Raw genomic sequence first — 24,795 nt, forward strand, 5'->3', positions numbered from 1 at the left:
GAGCTTAAAATGACATAGTTAATTATTTAAGATGGTTTCCAAAATACAGTCAAATACCCTATTGAACAATCGGGATTTCAGCATCATTGAAGCTGCTTGGATCAAGTTCTCTCTCATTGTCAATGTTCATAAAAGCAGGCTACCGATAACAGTTGAAAGCTTCAGCTGTTTTTATTGACCTTACAACAGCATATGGCAGTTAGGAGACAGCATGATATTAAAACTCCTGACAGTGATTCCCTACAAAATTACCAGCAATCTGGTAAATGCCATGCTTTCTAATAGATGCTTCCAAGTGATCTTGGATGATAGATTGAGCACTCAAATGAAGCTGAAGAATGGCCGCCCACAGTGATCTGTTCTGGCTCCACTAGTATTCAGCCTTTATATAGTTGGTATGCCTGATAACCATTTCATGAAAATTGGGATATGCTGATGCTTGGGCTCTGGTAATAAGTTGTAAATATATCTTAATGTAGGACCCAAAAATTGTTGGGAAATGTCTTTGCCATTAGAGATTACAACCCAGTGTCACAAAGACAGAAGTCTCTACATTTCACCTCAACAGCAAGTTAACCAACAGAGAACTCAGTATTTACTTTGAAAACAAACTACTGGCCCACAATTGACACCCAAAATATCTAGGTTTCATAATAGATCACTGAAGCTTCAAGACTCATTTGTCAAACACAGCTGCCAAAATTAGAACTTGGAACAGTATCTTGCAGAAACTTGCCATAACTTCATGGTCATCTTCCAGTGACACACTACGGACTTTAGCAGAGGCGGACAGGAATCCTGAACGTGTGCAGTGCACAATCACGCGTGCAGCTAACAGGTGTTCTGCATGCACACAGGGGCAAACTGGCCACCCGCTTCTCTCCCCTCCCCACAATACCGTTTCTCCGCTCCTTCCTCTGTAATGCGTTTTGTTTCCTAGCTTGCTTTATTGAATGAAAGAATAAGATTAGTAGGAGTGCTTGAAAGAAATGATGGTCTGAAAGAGTACCTATTACCTACGATACGTTTTATGTAATTATTACAGGTGGAGTTAACAATACGTTTAATGTTTGGAACAAAATTGCTACATACAGACAAACGCAAACAGTTACGTAAATTTTCATCACTGATGTTTGTTCTTAACCGAGACTTACTAATTTTTATAACAGAAAAAAATCTCTCACAAACGTATGTCGAACCAAAAATTGACATTATCTTCGCGGATTCACGATGTAGACGAGGAAATTCATGCTGTGGAAAGTCGTGATAAAAGTCTATCAGACATCTCGCCAAAAGGAACTTGTCTCTCAGACGAGAATTACACTGTAGATCTATTAATTCTATTTGCAAATTGGGATGAATATCATCTACAGAAACAGCAACTGGTCTTGGGAACGATTCAGAAGCTTGGAATAAATATGATATATTCCCAAATCGCTTGAGAAATTCCTCTTTTATTGCACTAAGTACAGAAACATATTCTTTGCAATTCTGTTCTCGGACAGTAGACAGAGTAGGGAAATGCACTGTGTTCCCTGACGAGAGATGTCGTTTCCACAGCCCAAGCTTGCTAGTGAAAGCTTGCACCTTTTCAGCCATTTCACAATTTAGCTGATTTTCTCCTTGCAAACTTGTGTTCAGTGCATTCATGTGTCACCCACTCTGCATCTTCTAACTTCGTACCTTCCTTTGTCCTTTAAATACTGAGTTATTGGTATTCTCAGTACTCTTTTGAGTACATTACCGCAGCTAAGCTATTGTTGCCCGTTTAAGCCAGCTGAATCGACAGCTTCTTCAACGGCTTTTAGGATGTCAGCGCCGGTGGTCGTGCTTTTTAAAGATACCATATGAAAAAAAAAAAAAAAAAAAACCTGTTATGTGCAGAGCAGTGACCACGCTGCGGTCATAAATCACTAATTGCGCGGTGTCTGAAATATCTGTGCACTACTGCATTGACGGTAATCGTCACCTGCCAGGGCAATTATAAAACAACTTACCATCCACCGAGAAAGAGCGATAGCTCGAAACTTATTTGCATTCAGTGGGCAAAGTAAATCAGCAGCGTCATTGATGCATTCCTTTATAAACTCACCTTCAGCAGACGGTTTTCCAACTCTCGCTCTATTAAACGCAACCTTATAACTTCTACGTACCGCTGGGCTATCATTGTTGTCGTCCTGAAAAATTGAAAACAGTGCTCCATAAAATGTTAAATCAGTTAGATGAGAGACATGATGAAAGAAAGTCACAGATTTCTCGTGGCAACAGCAGATTACGTCAGTTTAATCTAGTATTGTCAGATCGATCTTCTTAAGCTCAGTCAGTTTCCCCATCCGCTCAGAATCCAACAATAAATTGTACTCGTCCTTGTGATATTTACTGTAATGGCGTTCAGTACCAAACTTCTGATGACCAGCGAGAATACTTCCACATAGTAAACATTCCGAATTTTCACGTTTTTACACAAGGAAAAATATTTCTCCCATTGAAATACAACATTCACTATATAGTGGTCGCTTTGCATCAACGTCTGCAGCTTAGCCTGGTGCTACACTGCCGCAACATGCCGGCTGTCGTCACTGCCCCGTTCGACGATTGCACTCGAGCAGCACACGTGGAGCACTGTGTGCTCATGAGCCGCGTGCAACATTTGTCCGCCCCTGGACTTTAGCCTTAGGTCTAATGTATATGGTAGCAGAATTTTGTGCACCAGTGTGGCTCAGCAGTACTTGCACTACTCGCATCAGTGTTCAGTTCAATCAGACTGTGCACCTTACTTATACCAGGCAGAATAAAAGTAACCCCAAACTATCGACTACCTGCACTAAGCATTTTAACTCCTCCCCCTCATCAGTGGCTATAGAAATTACGCATTAGAGAACTCCAAAAACTTAAGTTAAAGAAAGACGTAAAAAAACCTCTAAAAAGTAAAAACAAAGTATTTCTCCTTGAAGTTTAATATAAGTATTAATATTTTGATCCAAGTGTTGTCAGGTTGGGTGACCGCTAAGTAAATAAAAATAAATAAGAAGTTAACAGCAGTTGTCCTTTCTAGCATATTTTCATAATTGCTGGGTATAAGCCTCTTCTTTTAGGCATCATATCTTCCAGTCCTGCGCGTCCCGCATCCACACCTCAAAATAGCTAGTGAAGTTATAATTACTTATTGTATAAAATATAAAAACCAAAAAAACCAATCTGTCATTAATTAGCCTAACATTGAGAGTTACCTTTTTATTTTACATCATATTTTGTATTAACTATGTACGAGCTTATTTTCATGCATTAATCTATCTTACGAGGCCGATGTCCTGCAATGGTTTGATGACGGTGTGCTATCTCATGCTTCATTAAACCACAAGCACGAGTTGCGCAATACATGGTGTGTGGTGCACATTGCATGATCAAGTGTGGAAACCTGAATGGGCAGTCGTGTGATGACAAGTGTCTTCCAACAGTTGTGTGTATTTTGGTGTAAGTTGATAAGACATAGACTCAACAATTTGATATTATTGTGGTGATATTTGCCTGTGTTGACTACGTAGCTTACTTGTATTTAAATTTAAACTTCATTATCTTTAGATGTATTCTGTTTTTATTCTATTTATTTATTTAACAGTCCCATCTTTTTCACTAATGCAATTGAGGTGTTTCTTCTATTTAATTCACACATCTCTTCGTTGATTACATTTTAGTATATATTCAGCCAATTTAGTTAACATAAGCAATAAGCAGTGGCAGTAATTCTACTTCAAATCAGAAGAAAGTGGGCTGTCATTGCGTTCTCTTGCCTTAGGCTCCATAAACTATTAGGGCAAAATCAAAGTTGAATCACACTCACCCTTTTTCTGCTTCGTAGGTGCTGAAATGGGTGACTCCAAAAGACAAAAATCTTCATTGTTGGTTAACCACAAAAGATAAACATATGCTCTCATGGGATTTTGTTTACATCATTTTGAGCTCTACAATTTCATAATATGCAGAACATAGCTAAGAACTGACCCGATTAAACCAGCTTCCAAATTAAAACAACTGCATTAAAATTGGATCTTTCATTTGGAAGCCACAATGCCACAGACAGATACACATGTTAAACTTACAATGCCCCTCTGTTTGCATCAAGGCTTCAAAAGATTGAGAACAACCCTCTTCTACAAATCTATCAAGACAATCTCAATACTGAGAGAACAAGACCACACTCTAGACATTCACCCTCAAAGAGTCCAATAATTTGGATGAAAATAGACTCAGCCTAGTTGATCACCAAAAGAGGACTGGACTGGACCAAACAGGCACCCACCTGCCTTTCATTATATAATCCTTACCACACCACCTGGATTTGACAAGCCTTGCAATATCTGGTCTACCCTAAATGGAATACAGGCAGACTGTGGTATAACTGCTGACTTGTTGCACAGAGGGGAAAATAGCTTCTCCCAAGTTTGATCGTGGAGCTGCATTACGTGCATTAAAACATATAGTTGAAGATCGTTCATTGATAGCCTTCACTGCTGACTGCTCTGAATTCTGCATGCTACCAAAAAGGCAGTGAAATCAACAACATGGATGTCTGGCTGTCATCGTGTTCCCATATATTTTGTGGTTTTGTTGTTTTATATTTGTATTTGATGTACGTATTGTAGACTGTTTACGAAGTAGGTTCCAAAAGTTTCCGGACTGAATGCATTTTTAAAGTTGCAAAAATATGATGCTATTTTTTCACATAAACACCCTTTATTTCAGTACACTTTTCTCATCTGTGAATTAACAACCCTGTGCCTTTCAAAAAGGAATCTGATTGTTTATCATTGAAATGTCCCATTACATCAGCTTTAATTTCATCATCAACATGCCTACTAAAACATATGACTGTAAAATAAGTAGACTGCCTGGTTAGATGTAAGAGAGGGCCTGATGGCCCTAATCTTGCCAGGTTAAATAAATAAATAAAAATAAATAAATAAATAAAAGTTTCTTCCTCAGAGATCTATCTTCCACTTGGAGAGATAAAAGTCACTTGGGGCTAGACCTGGACTATAGGGTGGTGGTCAATCTCTTGGAAGCCATATTGCTTTACTGCAGCCTTTGCAATTGCCACCATGTGCGTTGGCACATTGCCGAGGAAATAAACACCATGCGACAACCTTTCTCACCTCTTTAGTTTGATAGCGTCACGTAATTTGTGCAGAAGCGAAGCATAGTATTGTGTGTTCACAATGGTATTCCTTTATTTGAAATTAATTAAGACATTTCCTCTGAAATCCAGAAGATTGTTACCTTGACCTCCTTTGTGGTTTGACTGACCTCCGCCTTTCTTGGTGGAGCTTCACTGGTTCACACCATTCGAGAGATTCTCTTTTGGACAGAGTACTATAATAAAAGCCATAATTTCATCCCCTGTAACAATCGATTCCAATACTTCTGACTGGTTGCTACGGCAGAGTTCTGAGAGCCCGGTGCAAGAAGTCAGACATTACTTCTTCTGCCCTGCGGAGTGAAGTCATGCACCCAACTTGCACTCATCTTTTTCATGTGCAAATGATCATGCATGATCCGGAAAACATTTGTTTTAGATAACCCTAATGATGCTGAAATTTCCTGAGTTTCAACTGCCTGTCACTCAGAATTTCACTTTCAGCTATAGCAGTGGTTTCCTCAGTCACCGCCTCTACAGGTCGACCAACTTGTGGATCTTCAGCAATGCTCTCTGTGCCTAACCGAAACCTTTTAGACCATTCCTTCACTGTGGAGTATGAAGTGGAAGCATAATCATAATCATAAATGCCTTACAAGCGAACATTGATTTCAGCTGGTGCAAGTCCTTCTTTTGTCAAGAACTTTTATCACTACACAGTGTAGACTTCATTGATTGCAGCACGCAATGCCTTACTCAGACGAATGTCATCATTTGACTGAGGCTAGCAGCGAGCCGCAGTTTATGTGCACATCTACTGACAGGTGTAACTACCTCCCTTCCAAATCATTTTAGACTTCACACTTGTATTCAAGGTCAGGCCAGAAACTTATGGGACATACCTGGTATATGTAAATCTTGTGTGATGCTACACCATATGCTAAATAAAAAAATTACAAAGAGCTAAATTATTGTCTGAGCTCTGCTTGCCACCTAACACATTCAAGTTCTGGAATTTAGAGAAAGAAGTGGCTGCAGAAATTGACTTGCAGGGAGAGATTAAGATTTTGTGCATATAAAAATAAAATGGGATTATAGCTGTCAAGGGAGTTGTGCAACCCATTTACAAATCTTGTTCAGGAAGCTTGCCCAAAGACATAAAAAATAACTTTTTTTTTCGTAAATCGGTCAGGAATTTTAATTAGTATGAGAGCAATTAAGTTGAACTATATAATTACAGAATGAATATCTCAATGAGAACAGTAATAATGAAGATATATTTTTATAAATATTAACAATGAACAAGGCACAGATATAGTTTTGTTCAGAGCCTATTAATAGCTACCACATTGACATGCCTGGATACATCAGTGTAATAATAAAGATGTGATATTATTTTGTGAAATAAATTGAATTCAAAGTTAATGAGGTGTCTCAAGATGTCAGTGAGCCATTTTCTGTATCATGTCAATAATACTTATGATTGCCAAGTTAGGATCCTTCACTCACATTTTGTTGAACTTGTAAACATATAATAGTAAAAAGATAAGTTTATTTAAATTACTCTCTGTAATTTTCACTTTCAGATGTGTCCAGTATGCAAGTGTAAATTTAGTTCGGAATATATTGCATCACATGCTGATGCTTGTGCAGAGAAGCGACTTGACAGGTAAGTCGAGTGATGATATTTTAGTGTCCCCTAATGTGTAGTGATTGACAGTTTCCATTGATTAACAAATGTACTCATTTTTCACAAACCTTAAGAACGAACTTGTATCAGTGGTTGGTTCATCTTTTACTAGTTGTAGATCAGCCAGCCACAGCCATCTGATGACTGTTGTTCTTATCATCCATTGATTTGTACATTGTGATTTGTAGATCCCATCATGCATGATAGCTATCAGGGATCTGGAATGAGTCAAGTTATACTTTAAGAAGCAGAAACAGCCACTGAGGAGTAGTAGTTCTGTGAAGTATACTAACAAATGACTCTGACTAGTGCTAAGCTTCTCACACTGTTAATAATGGAAATCATTTTTAATTTACTTTATATTTTAAAAAAATAATTTTTTGAGTACATAATGTAATTGAGAGAAAAAAAACTGCTCAGAAGCAGTGACAAAAAAACACGTATAAAAGGTATTACATATGAAGTGTTTGGAGTCAGTGGCTCCTTTTTCTGGGAGAAAGGTTGAAGGGGAAGGAAAAGGACTAATGAGCTGAAGGAAAAGGGGTAGAGCTCGGAAAAATCACCCATAGGCCCAGGTCAGGTGAGATTTACTCAACTGGATGAGAAGGAAAGACTTAACATTTACATATATGTACAGTTATATTAAGAGAAAAACATCTACTTGGAAATAAAGCACTGCCCCCATCCCCTTACACTCCGCAGCTGCTATTTCTTTTATCCAGTTTTTCAAACAAAGCATTTATGGAACCTTACACAGACAGCTATCGAGTGTCTATATACTAACAAAAAAATTTGTATAATATAAACACTACAAATACCATTAGGGGAGTATGCATTGGCCCATGTCCATGAAAAGGCTTTTTGCAAGATATTTCATTATCAACTTTATGTACTATTCTTTCTGCAACCTTGTGTAGAATAAATACTTTTTTAATCATAGTTGCATTGTCCCTACAGATACTGCAATAGTATTGATTGCACACTTTCATTTGGCCTCTTAGCAGATAATGATTTGAGTGAAAGCTTGCGATCGGCTCGTAGCTCATTGGTTGCAGGGACACACACTGCTTCCTCCCAGAGCTGTCAGCTTGTAGCTTATAAAAGGAACAAATGTACAATGGATTAATGTGTCACAGAAGTGACATGAAAGTTGATGGCAAGTCACTAGAAGGACAGTCAACACCCTCTCATCTCATCTTTATAAGTATCGTAATACTATCAATCACTCGGCACACCATCACTCATGGATCGACACTATATTCACAACGGTTACTTATTGTTCCAACACACAATACCGCTACATAGCTAAGATTGGCAATGGGGGTAAACATTCTGGAGCAGCACAAAGTCACCTGAGTTACACTGATCACAGACGGCAGAATAAAGCATGCAAATAATAGTGCAGTACATTGTAAAAATATATCAGCAACTACATGTGCTGGTCAAAATAATTTTAAATGTTGAACCTCTTCTCCTTTAATATAAGTTTTAACAAAATCCCAAGATTCTGTATACGTCTTCACTGTTTTCAAGTTCTACATGTGGACTGGTATAAGTTTATTTCTTAACTGATTTACAAAAAAGTTATTTATTTTAGCAATACTGGTCTCGCAATGGAAAAAAATTACATACAGTAACGAACAAGTTGCTGTGCACCCTAAACACAAAATCATGACCACAATTTATCTTAAACACACACACACACACACACACACACACACACACACACACACACACACACACACACACCTCTGAACTGATCATAATATCCTTCTTCAGTCTAGGGCCACAGCTAGGAATACAGTATATTAATGACTGGCACATTTTTCCACTTTGACTGTTATTTATTCAAACTTTTTCTTTGTTCCGTACTAGGTTTGGCCTTTTTAGGTCATTAACCAGTGTTTGCAGTATGTGAGAGCCTTTACCTGTGCCAGAGTTTGTGTAGTGCTATGTAATTACAAGGTGTATACAACCCGGGAATTTTTTTCACCTGGGAGGAAACAGGGAAAAACTCGAGAATTTTTCGGAATTTTGGGAATTTTTCATTGTTTTAGTTTTCAGTTAAATTTTTGTAATTTTTACTGGTAAGAATTGATTCTGTAGCAAACAGTGTTTCTGTATCCTGCTACTGGAGAATGATACTGCTGCAACGAAACATAAATGAGAGGACAAAAATCTTTAGTTGTGAAGGAAATGCATCATTTACAACAAGAAAACACCGTGCACACACAAGCATCTGCAAACAGCAGAAGTATGTCAAAGGCATTAGGGCGAAGACTCTGCAATACTTCATACCAGTAAATTCCTGTCTACGAGCGGGATGTCACAACTGCTTACGTTAGGTTCATTTGAGCAGTTGCCAGCGGCCTCATGTGCATGTGCAGTTGACTTGCGTATGAGCAATACCTTATCACGCTTCTGGCTCCTCGAAGTGTGGCTGTTAGCTGTATTGGCAGTAGCAGCAAGCAGCAAAAAGCTAATGAGAAAAATTTTTCTCGCACCAATATCTGCCAGATTCGCGCAAGCGCCGATTAAAATACATTCACATAATTACAGAATGCAAAAATATATTATTAGTTTCAGTTTTTGGGATTTTACTTTATTTACAAGTTTTTAGCAGTCAAGCATTGCAGAACAATGAAGTTATTATTTTCAGTTTGCTAAAGAAAACTGGCTTTATTAATCTTTCTCGCCGAGACAGTCAGTTTATTTGAAATGAAGTCTTTTATTTCACAGTGCGTGTTTTCATCTTCTGCCATGTATGGTATTATGCCATAATAAAGAACCAAACATGAGATGGTACAGTACTGCTACTCCAAGAAAATTTACATCCCAAATACCACACTGAAAAAATATAAATACATTAATTCATTGTGAATCTGGACAAACCAATATGCACTTCATGCCGAATTATGAATTTTTGTATGTTGTTGTTGTTGTTGTGGTCTTCAGTCCTGAGACTGGTTTGATGCAGCTCTCCATGCTACTCTATCCTGTGCAAGTTTCTTCATCTCCCAGTACCTACTGCAGACTACATACTTCTGAATCTGCTTAAAGTATTCATCTCTTGGTCTCCCTCTACGATATTTACCCTCCACGCTGCGCTCCAATACTAAATTAGTGATCCCTCAATGTCTCAGAACATGTCCTACCAACCGATCCCTTGTTCTACTCAAGTTGTGCCACAAGCTCCTCTTCTCCCCAATTCTATTCAATACCTCCTCATTAGTTATGTGATCACCCATCTAATCTTCAGCATTTGCCTATAGCACCACATTTCGAAAGCTTCTATTCTCTTCTTGTCTAAACTATTTATCGCCACGTTTCACTTCCATACATTGCTACACTCCATACAAATACATTCAGAAATGACTTCCTGACACTCAAATCTATACTCGATGTTAACAAATTTCTCTTCTTCAGAAACGCTTTCCTTGTCATTGCCAGTCTACATTTTATATCCTCTCTACTTCGACCATCATCAGTTATTTTGCTCCCCAAATAGCAAAACTCCTTTACTACTTTAAGTGTCTCATTTCCTAATCTAATTCCCTCAGCATCACCCGACTTAATTAGACTACATTCCATTATCCTAGTTTTGCTTTTGTTGATGTTCATCTTATACCCTCCTTTCAAGACACTGTCCATTCCGTTCAAGTGCTCTTCCAAGTCCTTTGCTGTCTCTGACAGAATTACAATGTCATCGGCGAACCTCAAAGTTTTTATTTCTTCTCCATGGATTTTAATACCTACTCCAAATTTTTCTTTTGGTTCCTTCACTGCTTTCTCAATATACAGATTAAATAACATCGGGGAGAGGCTACAACCCTGTCTCACTCCCTTCCCAACCACTGCTTCCCTTTCATGTCCCTGGACTCATAACTGCCATCTGATAACTGTACAAATTTTAAAGAGCCTTTCGCTCAGCGTATTTTATCCCTGCCACCTTCAGAATTTGAAAGAGAGTTTTCCAATCAACATTGTCAAAAGCTTTCTCTAAGTCTTCAAATGCTAGAAACTTAGGTTTGCCTTTCCTTAATCTTTCTGCCAAGATAAGTTGTACGGTCAGTATTGCCTCACGTGTTCCAACATTTCGACGGAATCCAAACTGATCTTCCCCGAGGTCCGCTTCTATCAGTTTTTCCATTCGTCTGTAAAGAATTCGCGTTAGTATTTTGCAGCTGTGACTTATTAAACTGATAGTTCGGTAATTTTCAGATCTGTCAACACCTGCTTTCTCTGGGATTGGAATTATTATATTCTTCTTGAAGTCTGAGGGCATTTCGCCTGTCTCATCCATCTTGCTCACCAGTTGGTAGTGTTTTGTCAGGACTGGCTCTCCCAAGGCTGTCAGTAGTTCTAATGGAATGTTGTCTACTCTGGGGGCCTGTAGGCAGTATCTATCTTACCCCTAGTGAGATAGGCCTCTACATCCTTACATTTGTCCTCTAGCCATCCCTGCTTAGCCATTTTGCACTTCCTGTCGATCTCATTTTTGAGACGTTTGTATTCCCTTTTGCCTTCTTCATTTACTGCATTTTTATATTTTCTCCTTTCATCAATTAAATTCAATATTTCTTCTGTTACCAAAGGGTTTCTACTAGCCCTCGGTTTTTTACCTATTTGATCCTCTGCTGCCTTCGCCATTTTATCCCTCAAAGTTACCCATTCTTCTTCTACTGTATTTCTTTCCCCCATTCCTGTCAGTTGTTCCCTTATGCTCTCCCTGAAACTCTGTACAACCTCTGGTTCCTTTAGTTTATCCAGGTCCCATCCCCTTAAATTCCCACCTTTTTGCAGTTTCTTCAGTTTTAATCTGCAGTTCATAACCAATAGATTGTGGTCAGAGTCCACATCTACCCCTGGAAATGTCTTACAATTTAAAACCTGGTTCCTAAATCTCTGTCTTACCATTATATAATCTATCTGAAACCTGTCAGTATCTCCCGGCTTCTTCCATGTATACAACCTTCTTTCATGATTCTTAAACCAAGTGTTAGCTATGATTAAGTTATGCTCTGTGCAAAATTCTACCAGACGGCTTTGCCTTTCACTTCTTACCCCCAATCCATATTCACCTAGTATTTTTTCTTCTCTCCCGTTTTCTACACTTGAATTCCAGTCACCCATGACTATGAAATTTTCATCTCCCTTCACTATTGGATAATTTCTGTTATCTCCTCATACATTTCATCAATTTCTTCATCTTCTGCAGAGCTAGTTGGCATAAAAACTTGTACTACTGTAGTGGGCGTGGGCTTCATGTCTATCTTGGCCACAATAATGCGTTCACTATGCTGTTTGTAATAGCTTACCTGTACTCCTCTATTTTTTTTATTCATTATTAAACCTACTCCTGCATTACCCCTATTTGATTTTGTATTTATAACCCTGTATTCACCCGACCAAAAGTCTTGTTGCTCCTGCCATCGAATTTCACTAATTCCCACTATATCTAACTTTAACCTATGCATTTCCCTTTTTAAATTTTCTAACCTACCTGCCCGATTAAGGGATCTGACATTCCACGCTTCGATCCATTGAACGCCAGTTTTCTTGCTCTTGATAACAATGTCCTCCTGAGTAGTCCCTGCCAGGAGATCCGAATAGGGGACTATTTTACCTCCGGGATATTTTACCCAAGAGGACACCATCATCATTTAATCATATAGTAAAGCTGCATGCCCTCGGGAAAAATTACGGCTGTAGTTTCCCCTTGCTTTCAGCCATTCGCAGTACCACAACAGCAAGGCTATTTTGGTTAGTGTTACAAGGCCAGATCAGTCAATCATCCAGACTGTTGCCCCTCTTCAGAAACCACACGTTTGTCTGGCCTCTCAACAGATATCCCTCCGTAGTGGTTTGCACCTACGGTACGGTATCTGTATCGGTGTGGCATGCAAGCCTCCCCACCAACACCAAGGTCCGAGGTTCATGGAAAGGGGGGGGGGGGAAGACGAGCTTTTTTCTCCGCCCCGAGTTTCGACCACTGCATTTTCATACTTTACCCAACGAAGCAAATACAAATTCCGTATTGTTCATCTTCGAATGTAGCAGCATTTCAATGTACTACGAAAATCCGACTGCAAGACTGTTTGGGATGTTTGGCAATATGGCCAACTCTACGTTTTGAATTTTTTCCTATCTGTGAGAAGAGATGGTTGCTAATAGGAACTCTTATGAATTGTGAATAACTTGCAATATTCTCTTCACTATAAGAATAATACAAATATAAACATTTTGCCACGTATTCTTTCATGTTTGCTGCTATCTCATTTAAATCTTGTCTGCCTAATAAACTACGAAACTACAGTGAGACAACAGCAAACGCTGTATCATGACATGTTTATATTCATATTATTCTTATGCCTAATAGTGATACAGTCAGAAATGATGCACGGCAGTTGACTAGATTTTTAAATCTAAGATGACTCTAATTTATGTGCAGAATGTAATGTACTAAAGAGGCGTCTGCAAAGATTTTCAAATGGAGAAAAATTTTCGCTAAACTCTCGTTCAGAACATCTTCTACCATTCTCAGTCTATTATTTGGTTCTTGTTGATCACTATCGAAGAAAGCAGCAGTGTAAGTAACAACAAACAGCAGTCTCTTGCCATTGTTTCATGAATGAGACGATTCTTCTCTCTCTCTCTCTCTCTCTCTCTCTCTCTCTCTCTCTCTCTCTCTCTCTCGCTCTCCCCCCCCCCCTTTCCCTCTTTTTTTTAAAAAAATTGAAAGCGGCGGTAGTGCGCACAAAAGCAAGCCATGCCGCGAGTGGTGACATGTCATTAACACTCAGTATCAGAATGCAACAAACAATGCATGACACAGTACAGTAATGCATTTTCAGCTTAGAGTGACGTAAACACCTACAACAAAGAGAACGGCACTTACCAGATCAAAGAAAAATAAGCAATCGATTCAAACTAGACGAAACACGTGAAAAAGGAAGGGTACCTGAATAAATACAGATGGAGCGCCTGACGCATATCAATGGCTACGTGGTAAAGCTTAACTGCTAAGCTTATGACTGGAACCAAACTACTGTAGCTGTATCGTCATTCATTCTACCTAAATTGTGTCTCATATTACAATGGACCAACTTTGTTTCGATTTGGAGGTGCGTCCTAATACTTTTCTCTCCCCTTGAATTTCGTGTCTCAAATTTCAGGTGCGGCTTAGATTATTCTCTCTCTCTCTCTCTCTCTCTCTCTCTCTCTCTCTCTCTCTCTTTTTCAGGTGCCACTTAGAGTTGAGTAAATATGGTAATTTAATGAGTTAGGTTTAATTGTAATTTCTGTAAATTACACTACGAACAATGTGTAGTTTCAGCACGTATTTTGTGAGAATGTATAAGGGCCCAATTTTTAGTCACGAGAGAGTCAGTCCACAGCCGAGTTTCAGACTAGGAACGTGTTTTGCTTAGAACGACAACAGTGCATCAACTTAACAGTGAAGTAAGTGTTACACCAATAGGCCATGTGCTAAACCAATGACAGTGAATACTGTGAACTATGTGTTTTTTTTTACTGCTCGCAGTGTTCAACAGTAAACTATTATAGCGGTATGTGGAGATTCACCTGCAAACTATTAATGAGGCATATGGAAAGTTCAAACAATAGTGCACTGGCAATACATGTATAACTGTGTGTTATTTGAGAGGGTGTGTGTGTGTGGGGGGGGGGGGGGGGGGTTGTGCTAAGTGAAAGTAAACTACGTGGAAATACAAATATGTAGCTGTTGTCTGCATTGTTTACAGATGTCAATGTCCAAAATACAAACATCATTTTTCAGCCAGTGTAGGAACGCAGTGTGTTGACACCAAGGACAGCAAATGAATAAATAAAGCAGGTGGAACTGCTACACACCCTATCTGACAAGAGGGCTTATGTGCCAGTCCTCCTGGCCCAGCGATTTTTTCAGTTTATTATAACAGAATGCATGCTGTTGGCCAGTGTGTGTTTTCAGTTGTGAAAGGAAAATAGTACATCTTTATATTCAAAAAGGTTTAGATGATATCACAGGTACACTGAAATTAGTCAAGCATCTGCATAACAGAATGCTGTTGGTTGAAACTGTTAGTTCCCAATAAGCAGCCAACATCTGGAAAGCTAAATGCTTTGGGGAATATGCCATAGAAACAGATCTAGAAAACTCCTTGAACTATAGCAAAGGTGTTTTATCATGTAGATATCTGGTTGACATTCTTGAGGGGGAATTGAAAGATAGTGGGCTGAAGAAGGGATCATTGATGTAGAAAATATATTAAATCTGACTCCTTTATCATTATTTTCAATAGCACGAAACTCAGGGAACACATTAAGGCAGGTTTCCTTCGTCTAAGCGTACTGCGTATGTCTCCACCCCATTGCACTGTTTTAAATGCCAGCGCTTTGAGTATGCCACTGTAGGATGTAAGGGTGAAGCCACTTGTGGCAAGGGCGCCCCTGACAAAGTTGGTTGCTCCTCCTCCAAAGTGTGTAAATTGCTCTGGGGATCACCCTGTCTGGAGTAGGGGCTGCTGCAGTGTCTTCCTTGAAAGCATGATATAGGAGATTAAAACACTGAAACACATCACATATGGTGAGGCCAAGAAGATCTTTAAGACCATGCTGCCTCCCACATGCACTACATCATTTGCTTTGACCCTTAAAGTCATTTTGGTGGCCAACGCTTCTACACAAATGGAGGTTGCTAGTGTCAGCACTAGTACCTGCATTTGTAAGGGCATTTGCCAAGATGCACTTGTTTCAGAGCTCATAGCTTCCAGAGAACATCAAATGAAGTCACACTCACCACCACTGCGGAGCTCCCGGTACTTTCAAAGGCAGAGCCTGGCAAAAAAAGGGGGGGAATGCCTCCACCACTGCTTCTGCAGCTCCTACAAAACCCTCCCAAATCAAAAAAGCAAATGGGAAGCTTCCACAGCAGATGAAGACAGGTGTTAGACCATCAGACCATGTCGATGTCATTCGACTTGCTGCTCTACCGCTCTTTCTTTGGCACCCATGGACTGCGAAGTATTGCTGTGGTAACCATCTTGCCCCAAGCCTGAAACTCCCCCTGTCCCGAGCTCCCCACCCTGGCAGAAAGACAAGTTGGAAGTGCAACCCCTCTGACTCCCATACTACAGGGTTCGGGACTTGAGGAGCAACTGATACTTCTGGCGCAGGCACACCCCCTGTTTTTGTGTCTACAGGAAATACACATCGATGCCCCTGTGCTATGGGGTTAGACCTTTCACCAAAAGGATGACCTGAAAGGGCAAAGAGCCAAGGTTGGGGCTGCTGTACTTGTCAGTAATACACACCACTCCTCTACCCTCTCCTTGATTACTGACCTACAAGCAGTATCCGTTGCAGTTCATGTGGGTCAGAAGATCACTGTCTGCTCCTGCAGGCCTCATTACACAACTTCCCCACCTATTTCTCCTACCGGGTGATTTCAGTGCCCATAATGTATTTTGGGGCTCAAACTATATTTGCCCCAGTGGTCTAGTCTTGAAGAATCATGATAACTCAGGAGCTATGCATCCTCATAACAGGTAGTCCCACCCATTTCCCGGCTGCTGCTGGGCCGTCCGCAATCGTTAACCTCACTTTCGCTGTGTTCCAGCCCTTGCAGACTCTGCATAGTGGGAAGCAACTGACGACCTTCATTCCAGTGACGATTTCTCACTGTGGATCTGCTACTGGATGGAGGATTGCTTAAACAGAAGCCACCGAAATTAATGGTCCACAGGGCTAACTGGACGCTGTTCATCCAGCTGGTTGTGGGTGAGCACTGCGACAGTGTCCAAGAACTGGTGAATCACATCATAGGAGTGATCTATCATGCCACTTGCTTATCCATTCCAAAGTCTTCAGGTCATCTTTGGAGACAGCCTTTATCTTGATGGACTGATGAGGGGCATTCTGTGATCCAGGACAGGTGTGTGGCTCTAGAATGGTTTAAATGCTGCAGACGACCTCACAGCCTTTCGTGTCACAAGCTCCATGGCTCAACACATACTTAGGGAGAGCAAGAAAAGGTCGTGACACGTGTTTCTGGACTCTTATCAACCGGCCACTTGTTCCACAAAAGTAAAGGAAGCCATCTGGAGAATTTCCGGTAAACACAGCCACTTACCAATAGCAGGAGTGCCAAACAAATCCCAGAGACATCACTCAGGTGATGACAGAGCAATTTGCAGCAACTACTGCCAACGCAGGGTTGCCACAGGTCTGGAAATCAGGGAATGTCAGACACGTCAGGGAAAAACTGGAAAAATCTCATTTTTGTCTCATCAAATGAAATGGTTTGTTTACCAAGGTGTCATGCATTGTCGCTGGCTGGATGCAGCTGAGTACGTTTTGCCACTTCCCTACTCCCTCTTTACTACTGCTTCTCCCCTTCCTACCAATCCCCCCAGTGTGCAGTCAGTGCTGCCACCACTTCTTGCTGCTGGCCTATCAGCTGCTGGTGAGAGGCAGGGAGGCATGACGAGTGGTTTGCTTATATCTGATTCTCAGATACTGTAGACACAGTGGCCAAAGACAGCGGTCATGTGTGCATGAGATGTATCTGAATGATTGTGAGTGTTCATGTGCTCTCATTTTGTGGCAAAAGCTATGGCTGAAAATTTAGTTGTGAGATTGCCTTTTCTACATGCCTGTCTGCGGCTCAGCAATCATCTTAACAGTGAGTTGCTACCTATCCTCATTATTATTGATTCTCAGAGTATTTGAAAAAGTTATCTGTTGCATGGATTGATCACCGTGGTATCATTTCATCAGCATGCTGTCTGTGGCTCATGTAGATTTCTGCGACGGGCCAAAACTGCAGGCCCTTTCTGTGTGTATCTAATGGATTGGGCCTGCCAATATGAAGCCATTCGGATTCCACTAATGTGCAGTCTCTGCCTGTTGGATCTAATCTCACCACTCAGCCTACAGGCTAGGTCTGTTTGTGTGTTGCATAATGCAGCGGATTTTCATGGTTTATCCATGGACCCAGGATTGCGGTGCTCCACAGCAGGCCAGAGGCCATGAGCGATGAATTTGAGGAATTGCAACTGTTTCCCCACAAGCACATGTACAGTGTGATGTTTTATAGATGTTTTATTTGTTCTAGTAGATTTTGGCACTTCAAAAGTAGTTTATATGTTAGAAAGTATGGATGATAAGAAGATAAGTTTGCTATGTACTCATATATTTCTTGAAAGAAAAATCACACAATACCTGTGAAATAATAGATATAATACAGTAGGTAATAACTGACAATAACAAACATAGTAAACAAACATTTTATTGGCAGGCACCTACAGTGTTGGTTTACACAATTCTTCCCCCACCTAATACACTTCTTTCAAGTGGTCTACTTTTTTCTAGGTTGAGTTTTGTCGACGTCAGGAAACGCCATCTGCTTGCAAGCTTTTTTAGATATTTCCTCATTTGCACTATTGTTTCTTGTACCATTGCTACAGAGACAGATTATCAACTTATGTAGTAACTTACCCTTGAGATCTCAAAACTTGTCAGAGAAAAATGCTAAAACTTGTGTGGAAATCAGGGAATGTCAATTGGGGAAACTTGGGGCAACCCTGCAATGTCATCAAGGATGCGGCATTTCTCCATTACCATGTGGCTGTGGAGATGGACAAGTTGGACTTAAGATCCCACAATTCTGAGTCTTGCAACTGGCATTTCTCTTTGTGGGAGCTGGTATTGGTACTGTCCAAAACTCGTGATACTATACCCAGTCACGACCACATAAGAGTACTGCATACTTCAACATTTGCCAACAATGTCAAAGGAAGTGCTCCTCAAATGTTTTAATTTGGTATTGTAGACAGGTCACTTTCCCAACTAATGGGGAAAGACAATTTTGATACCTCTTCTTGAACCAGGAAAGGATCTCATATGTCCCAGTAGTTACTGGAGTGTCACCTTAACTAGCTGTATAGGAAAGACATTGGAGCAAAATGTTAACTGTCATCTGGTCCGGTTGTTAGAAATGAGGCAACTTCTTAGCCGCTCTCATTATGGATTCTGGAGATTTCGGTCAACTTTCGGCAACCAAACCCTGCTGGAGGCTGCTATTCAACAGGCTTTCCTACATCAACAACACCTCTCAATGTCTTCTTTGACATCAGTAAGGTGTAAGACACTACTTGACGACACAGTGTTCTAGAGCAACTTAATCAGTGTTGCTAACATGGCCACCTCTCCATCTTTATATCGTCTTTGTAAGCAGTTTTCAGGTTGTGTGTTGGTGACTCGCTGTCAGATCATTTTGTGCAGGAAAATGGTGTTCCTCAGGACAGTGTTATAAGTGGTACCCTCTTTGCCATAGCTGTGAACTGTATCACATCTACTGAATGGAGTCCTGAACAGTGCTCCTTATTTGTGGACAATTTTGTTGTTTTCTATTCCTCTTCCCATGGTGCAACAGTGACCGGTGAATTGCAATTTTAGGGTAGAGGAGTGGGCTGCAAAGATAGGTTTTCAATTTTTTGCAGATAACTGTGATGTGATTCTAAATATTTAACATTTAGGTTTTTCGGCCTCATTTTTTTTACTCCAAACTGTTGTGGTTACGATACTTGCAAGGCCTGAAAACCAGAACCCAGGTGGCATTTTTGTAACTAGACTGTGTTTTATTTTTGGACCAAAGGACAGTAGCAGATTTGCCGACAGAACTGCCCTCTTTTTTAAGTGACACTGAAAATTTTTAAGGTGATCAGTCCACATTGTTTCTGGAAATTGTAGGGAGATGTTCTTAATGTGTTAACAAGGTGACTGGCTCACCCATGTTTTATGTAAGTGGTCAGCTATTCTTATTTCCCTGTGCCATTGTTTGACTTCTTCTTTTACATGTGTTTTCATCCCATTTGTAGCACCTTTCAATGTATCTCTTTTATTTTGAGGCATGTTATGTGGAGCGATTGTGTGGATCAATATGAGTGAGGTAGGAGTGAGTGCAGGAGTGCGTGATTGTGCCAACAATTTTAGCTCTTTTTTTCTTTTTCATTTTGTTTAATATTTGTATGGGCACTGATAACCTTGCTGTTGCGGGGCCATACAGCCCAAAACAAGAACAAGAACAACAGCAGCAGCAGTTATCCTCTCAGATGACGAGGAGTCCACCACTGTAGTATCTTATTAATAAAAATATGTAAGGGTATGATTACTTTTTATGTAATCATCTTGTTTGGTTTCACCAACTTGTAACTAAATTATCTCTTTTTAACCTAATGTAAACCTCAGACTATGCAACAGATCAGGCTGTCACTGCAAACTTCGATCACAAAAAAATTAAAAAAAAAAAAAGAATAAACACTGAAACAACCAGTGTCAGTGTTCTGTTTTACTACCAAAACACATTTGCATAACACCATATCCAGTATGTGATTGGCTGGTAGAATCAACCAAGCATATACCATTTTGATTTGTATGCATTTGAAAGTGAAGTATTGTATTTGGTAGTTTTCATTTTTGTACTTTGTATACCATGAAAACCAGCAGTTTAATTTATGCACCACATTAAACATCTCAACAAAATACATTTTTCGTCTTTTCAAAAAATATTGGAAAATGTGATGACACCGGTTAAAACTTTGGTTCATTATTGTGGGAAAGTAATTTTTGGTGTTGAAATTACTAAAACTTTTTAGAAATTTGTAGGCTCCAGTGGAGGACACACTGAAAAACATGGTTGTCCTCTCAAACTGGGCTAACAAGGACACAGAGCTCTGAAAGACTGTGTTCACAGCTGTAGGTTCTTGTTTCAACCTTAGGATGACAATGATGACATGGCAGAGTCTGTTAAGTATACCTGGATTGGCAGGTCTCAACTGTGTAGATATTATGAAGGAATACAAACCCCTTCACAATTTAGTGAAAAAACAATTTTTTGTGCCAGCAGGATTGGGGACATTGTCAAATGTCTGGTGTTGTGCTGGAGTCAGTTAACCTTCCATGTTCAAATTTAGACTCCAAGGCAGTGTATGAACACTATAGTGAAGTATTGACAGATCTGCATCATAAGAGCACTTTGAAGTTAGGACAATACTGTCTTTTGAAAAACTTTCAAGTGTTGGGTTGGAGAGTTATTTTTTCTTTAATTGAGTAGATTTAATAGGTTTAATTATATGTTTTCTTCTTTTTTCCCTTTTGCCAATGCCAGAAATAAACTTGATTTTGATGTCAAAAAGCATAATGTATTTGATAGGTATATTTTAATTTTCTATGTAACGCTGTAAAATAATGGAATAAGGAAAAAATAAACAACTTGCTGTGCCTCAGAAATAAGCTGTGAGAAAACAGTACCAAAATCAGCAAAAAGTAAGACCGAAATAGGAAAAACTGAAATTGGCCATAGAATTTTTTCCCCCTTACATGAGGCACATCTTTCTTTTTAATATATCATTCCTTTTTCACTTCTTTCATACTTATGTTTTTATGCTGCTCCTCCAACATTTTTCCTGCAGTTAAGGACCTCTTTTTGTCTCGTGTGAAATATTTCCAGTGATCTCTGACTCACCTGCTACCCTATCCACCAATTCCAAGTTCTCAAGTTTCCAGACCTAGCCTGGAATAGTAAGATATTTTCTCCCTCACATTGTCATTTCAACAAGTCATCCTTGTCCCAAGATCTAGGCTGACTTTACTTATATGGTTGACTTTACTTATATCTCTAAGCCTTACCACATGGTTTCAGAAGGTGTCAGTTTTGCATCTTTCTACATGTTTTTTCCACGCACTTGATAAGTATATTGTTTCTTTATGTGTGATAAAATAATATTTTACTTGACTATACCATAGTTGCTTTTATTTGCACACTATTCCAGAAATCAAATTTCATCTTAATGGTGTGTTTGTTTTATTTTTCATGTGTATACCTTTTATTTTATGTAATTGAATATACCTGTAAAAATGTGCTCTTTTTCATTTTAGCACCACAAAAAGTGCAATCTCAAGCCCTCAGGCAGGACGACACAAATCACTGAAATTTATAAATGCATATGAAGAGCAAAGCCAGAAAACACCTCCGAATAAGGAAGAAAAAGACTGTGATATTAAATTTAGACATCGAGTTATAGCTTTCCTTGACACTGAGAATGTGTTGGCAAAGTACATGAAACATATAACAATTGGTGGTAAGTTATTCAGTTTTTTATATACCAATTTTACTCAGCAGCAACATCTTCTCTGGAGTGCTTTCTGTTACATCTTAAAATTACTTCAGATATAGTGATGTGAAATACTCCATGCAAATTATTACTTTACTTAGCTATAGCCAAAAGGTGAATACAAGTAGTTTCCATGTAACAACTAACAAATACTCTATGTGATCAAAAGTATCCAGACACCTGGCTGAAAATCACTTAAAAGTTCGTGGCGCCCTCCGTCGGTAATGCTGGAATTAAATATGGTGTTGGCCCACCCTTAGCCTCGACGACAGCTCCCACTCTCTCAGGCATATGCTCAGTCAGGTGCTGGAAGGTTTCTTGGGGAATGGCAGCCATTCTTCATGGAACGCTGCACTGAGGAGAGGTATCAATGTCGGTTGGTGAGGCCTGGCATGAAGTCGGCATTCCAAAACATCCCAAAGGTGTTCTATAGGATTCAGGTTAGGGCTCTGTGCAGGCCAGTCCATTACAGGGATGTTATTGTCGTGTAACCACTCCACCACAGGCTGTGCATTATGTACAGGTGCTCGATCATGTTGAATGATGTGATCGAAATCCCCAAATTGCTCTTCAACAATGGGAAACAAGAAGATGCTTAAAACATCAATGTAGGCCTGTGCTGTGATAGTGACACGCAAAACAATAAGGGATCAAGCCTCCTCCATGAAAAACCTGGCCACACCATAACACCACTGCCTCCGAATTTACTGTTGGCACTACACACGCTGGCAGATGACGTTTACCAGGCATTCGTCATACCCACACCCTGCCATTGGATCGACACATTGTGTACCATGATTCGTCACCCTACACAACTTTTTTCCACTGTTCAATCATCCAATGTCCACACTCCCTACACCAAGTGAGGCGTCGTCTGGCATTTACCGTCGCAATGTGTGGCTTACGAGCAACCGCTCATCCATGAAATCCAAGTTTTCTCACCTCCCGTCTAGCTGTCATTGTACTTGCAATGAATCCTGATGCAGTTTGGAATTCCTGTGAGATGGTCTGGAATGATGTCTGCCTATTACACATTACGACCCTCTTCAACTGCGGTATGTCAGTCATCAGGTGAGGTCAGCCTGTACACTTTTGTGCTGTACATGTCCCATCATGTTTCCTTTTCCGTATCACATCGTAAATAGCAGACCTAAGGATGTTTAGGAGTGTGGAAATCTCATGTACAGACATATGACACAAACGACACCCAATCACCTGACCGCGTTTGAAGTCCGTGAGTTTTGCAGAGTGCCCCATTCTGCTCTCTCATGATGTCTAATGACTACTGAGGTTACTGATATGGAGTACCTGGCAGTGGGTGGCAGCACAATGCATCTAATATGAAAAACATGTTTTTTGGGTGTCTGGATACTTTTGATCACATAGTGTAAATAATGTGAAATCAGTACAGATTAGCTGTTGTTTTCCTTTGGGAGTAACTGAAAATTCTAAATATTAGTCTACTCTCAACCTGCGAGTCTCACTTTTAAAATAAACTTTTTAATCTTGCATCCATGCAGTAAGCATAAAACTGGCATTATCACTAATATCTGATTTCTTGAAGACAGTAATGGCAATTAGTCTGCATGGGCAATTTGAATGTTATTTACTTGGCCATAAATAGTTAACAGAATGTGTTGATTAGGAGTTGTGGGCACTTTGGCTTTCATACGAAACAGCTACTGAGAGAAAGATGTGATTTCCACACAGTGATATAAAAAAGAATAGGGTTATTTAACAGTTCTATTGTATAAGTACATTCTTCAAATTTTTCTCCGACTCTCTGATGTAAAGTGATCAGTCATCATGTTTGCTTGTATAGTGGTTCATTTACATTACATTATTTCCAGTATTTTATCTCTTTTCATAGTGTGTAATCGTTTTTTCAACCCCATGCCTTCTCATTTACAGATGTTATCATGTCTCATTCCCATTCTGTTACGAACATAATCGTGTACAGTATGGCAGTTATTGAACTATACGAAATGAAATCGTCGTAACTTCTGAATGGTTTGCGTTACAACATTCAAACTGTATGGTTGGCCCTGTGGCATGATGGGAATTAATGTGTGCAGTATGGTTTGGTTTAGTGATGAAGCTCACTTTGACTTGGATGGATTCTTCAGTAAGCAAAATTGACGCATTTTGTGGGACTGAGAATCTGCATTTCGCGATCAACAAGTCACTTTCAACTGGTGACAGTGTGACGTGCAATGTCCAGTCACAGAATAATCAGTGCAATATTCCTTGATGGCACAGTGACTACCGAATGGTATGTGAAGTTTTTGGAAGATGATTTCATCCCCATTATCCAAAGTGGTCCTGATTTCGACAAGATGTGGTTCATGCAAGATGGAGCTCAACCCCACTCATTGATGTAGGAGAGTGTTTGATGTCCTGGAGGAGCACTTTGGGGACCGCAATCTAGCTCTTGGAACCAAGAGGCCACTGGCTTGGGCCTCAATAGGCTGCCATATTCTCCGGATCTGAACACACAAGACTCCTTTTTGTGCGGCTATATTAAAGACAAGGTGTGCAGCAATAACCTCAAAACCATTGCTGACTAGAAAACAGCCATTCAGGTAGTTATCAACAGTATCGATGTTCCGACACTTCAACAGGTCATGCAGAAATTCAGTATTTGTCTGCGCCACATCATCACCAAGGATGGCAGGCATATAAAACATGTCATAACCTACATCTTAATATCTGTAGTAACGTTTACATGTTGAGTAAAGTGTGTGCACACTGTAGTTTGTAACAAATTTTTCGTTCATTAATTGTCACTCTGTATT

At 39.8% G+C, this 24,795-nt stretch overlaps 1 protein-coding gene across 1 annotated transcript in view; it reads left to right on the forward strand.

Annotated features, from left to right (window-relative positions):
* The window catches only part of LOC126334628 (uncharacterized), a 114,326-nt gene that overhangs the window by 41,672 nt on the left and 47,859 nt on the right, over nucleotides 1-24,795 (forward strand). Inside the window, exons 7-8 of the mRNA XM_049997065.1 lie at nucleotides 6,721-6,803; nucleotides 21,765-21,967. Of these exons, the coding sequence (XP_049853022.1) occupies nucleotides 6,721-6,803; nucleotides 21,765-21,967 (286 nt within the window). The remainder of the gene's footprint in view (nucleotides 1-6,720; nucleotides 6,804-21,764; nucleotides 21,968-24,795) is intronic.

Source organism: Schistocerca gregaria, chromosome 1 (assembly GCF_023897955.1).
Source record: "Schistocerca gregaria isolate iqSchGreg1 chromosome 1, iqSchGreg1.2, whole genome shotgun sequence".
NCBI classification, from domain to species: domain Eukaryota; kingdom Metazoa; phylum Arthropoda; class Insecta; order Orthoptera; family Acrididae; genus Schistocerca; species Schistocerca gregaria.